We start from the raw sequence: 2,956 nt of genomic DNA, 5'->3' as shown, positions 1-2,956 counted from the left end.
ATAGATAGATAGATAGATAGATAGATAGATAGATAGATAGATAGATAGATAGATAGATAGATAGATAGATAGATAGATAGATAGAGAGATAGAGAGATAGAGAGATAAATAAATAGATAGATGGATAGATAGACAGATAGATAGATAATAAGTAGATAGGTAGATGATAAATAGATAGGTAGTTGGATGGAAGGATGGATGGATGAATGGATGGATGGATGGATGCATGGATGGAAGCATGGATGCATGGATGAATGGATGGATAGACAGTCTAACTAATAAACTAAAAATGAGCAAGCTTCAGAATTTGACGGACTTTGTACCTGTTGGGGAAAAAGAATAACCATTTCCCCCTTCTCCCCCAGTGTGTCCATGAGAGTGGCACCGGGCCAGCTTGTGGCTGTGATAGGGGAAGTGGGCTCAGGGAAATCCTCTCTGCTCTCCGCACTGTTAGGGGAGATGCACAGACTTGCAGGACACTGTAGCGTCAACGTGAGTGTTTTAAGATTTTTACTTCAGATGAGCTTTTGCCAATGTTTTGGGGTGTTTGCATGAGGATTTATATAATCAATCAACTGTAAGACGTATTAGGCTTACCTTGCATTCTTGTACTATGATTGTCATTATTAGCATAATATGAGGATGAATTTTTAATACTAAGTACTTTACTAGTCATTGTTGTGAACGATCTATTTATTGTCCATTAGATATTTATTTTGAAGGCTTTTCAGTGTTAATTGGTCGCTTTTAAGGACAAGCGGGCTAACCCAGATTTCGGGGGTTTCCAGAAATCTTGACCTACATCAAAAGTGGGCATTGCCCTACCTACAGGAGAAGTTTGGTTCCATTGATGTGTATATTTGTTTGGTTATGGAAAAAACTCTCCTTGTCTTTTAAAGAAACTGAACAGGGGCAAAAACTTTACCTTAGATTTTCTCCCAACATCATTTTTTTGGGATAGCCCCCTTGTGCTTAAAAGCAACCAATTCACTTTGAATTCGTCTACAATGATGCATATTATGAGGAGTCTCATTTAATAAAAGTGTTCTCTGTGAATGGCAGATTAACAGATTAAATATGTTGGTTTTTGGGTCCAAGCAGATGTTTATCATAATTGTTATGAACGATCCATCAAACACATTCTCGGAAAGGGGGGGGGGGGGGAGGTTCCAGTGTATAAAAGTCATATACATAATAATGTGTGCATACTTTGAGAAGAGATTCATTCTTTAAAATTATTACAATTGTTTTCTAAACGAATATTCCAAATCATTTTGGTCAGTTCGTATTTATATCCATGTCTAATCCACCAGTGCACGGCTTCTGGCTACTCTCGTAGTCTCCAGGAGGCATACAACCGGAATCTAATCCCGAGCTCATACTGTGCTCATGTTCAGTCCTCAGTGGCCTACGTCCCTCAAGTGGCCTGGATACAGAACAGCACACTCAGGGCTAACATCCTGTTCGGACGACAGTTCAAGCGGAATTTTTACAACAGGGTCATCCGCGCCTGCGCACTGGTCCTCGATCTCGAGATTCTTCCGGCTTATGACCACACTGAGATCGGGGAGAAGGTAGCTGGACAATTCTTATTGTACAGTTCTTATCTGCACCAGAGAACAAGTCAAAGTCGGCTATGTTTTCTAAGGCAGATGGCAAACATTTCAATAAAGATGTTTAAGAACCTATCGGTATTGCGGAAATATAGTTATTTTACAGAAATATATTCTATTAATCTATTAAAATTAATTAAGAAATGCATTTACTTGCTTCACAAACATTCTCAGACTTCTGAATCATTCGAAACTATGGCTAAACAGTTTCAATAAACTGGCGTCTCTGGCGCAGCGGTTGGACGCATTTCTGTAACGCACGAGAGCCCCGAGTTCGATTCCCCAGTTGAGAGGGTTGTTAGCGAGTCTCAGTCTTTCTGCGGGGATTTTTCATCTCAATTGGGGTTGGCCCTGGCAGGGAGAGAAGGAAGCCCGCCTCCTAAATGATCTAAATTGTGTCGATGGGGCATAAAAACACCTTCATAGAAAACCCCAACAAACAGTTTCTTTACGGTAGACTAGAGGGCATGTTCCTCTTTATATAGCCTTACCAGGCAAAAGTAAGTCATTTCAAATAAAGTCTTCCCAATTGGGGATTTTGGGGTTGATAAAGAAGATAGACTGAAGATATTGTAAGTAGGAGAGATTCATCAAGGTTATATCAATAATTTTAAAAATACATGATGCTGGTGGTTGGAGGGAACAAGTGGTAGGTACTACTTTTTTGTTTCTCTTCTGTTTCTGTCTACTTGGCTTACTTTTTCTCTTCATTAAATAACCGTTAATGTATTGATGTGCTTCGCTTTAGAGAAAGAAAGAAAGAAAGAAAGAAAGAAAGAAACAAAGAAAGACATAAACAAACAAACAAACAAAACCACAGGTTTAAGGTGCTCCATCTGCCCGAGAGAATGAATTGCTCCCTCATTTTCAGACTGGAAGTTATTCTTGAATTCACCATCGTATAATCTTAAGATTAAACGGTTTTAAGACATTCCATGAAAAACAGAGGGAAAATGTAAATTGCAGTTATAGGCCCTCTGTCTTCCCTTTATGCCGTCTTCCCTTCCCAGGGGGTCAACTTGTCTGGCGGTCAGAAACAGCGCGTGTCCCTAGCACGTGCAGTGTACAGCCAGGCGGACATTTTCCTTCTGGACGACCCTCTGAGTGCTGTAGACTGCCACGTGGGTCGACAGTTGTTTGATGACGTCATCGGTCCCCAAGGACTTCTCAAGCACAAAGTGAGTTATTACGGGCTCACGACTTAAGGCAAGGTACTACTTTTTATTTCGAAAGTGGGCTGGAAAGTAATGTCTGTTCAGTCATAACTTTCTTATTTTTAAATATTATTGATACAAATGACACACACACACACACACACACACACATACACACACACACACACA

General features: G+C 40.1%; 2 protein-coding genes across 2 annotated transcripts in view; both read left to right on the top strand.

Annotated features, from left to right (window-relative positions):
* Positions 1-2,860, top strand: part of LOC106012934 (multidrug resistance-associated protein 1-like) — a 32,913-nt gene extending 30,053 nt beyond the window's left edge. Inside the window, exons 2-4 of the mRNA XM_035972062.1 lie at positions 366-492; positions 1,398-1,574; positions 2,624-2,860. Coding sequence (XP_035827955.1) covers positions 366-492; positions 1,398-1,574; positions 2,624-2,818 — 499 coding nt within the window. The 3' untranslated portion in view covers positions 2,819-2,860. The remainder of the gene's footprint in view (positions 1-365; positions 493-1,397; positions 1,575-2,623) is intronic.
* Positions 1-2,956, top strand: part of LOC101851762 (leucine-rich repeat-containing protein 74A) — a gene marked incomplete in the record, with an annotated part of 48,280 nt that overhangs the window by 22,818 nt on the left and 22,506 nt on the right.

The sequence above is a fragment of the Aplysia californica genome, unplaced genomic scaffold (assembly GCF_000002075.1).
Source record: "Aplysia californica isolate F4 #8 unplaced genomic scaffold, AplCal3.0 scaffold00572, whole genome shotgun sequence".
NCBI classification, from domain to species: Eukaryota; Metazoa; Mollusca; class Gastropoda; order Aplysiida; family Aplysiidae; genus Aplysia; species Aplysia californica.
Note: the sequence above shows the minus strand (reverse complement) of the source record. Positions and strands in the feature narration are given on the sequence as shown.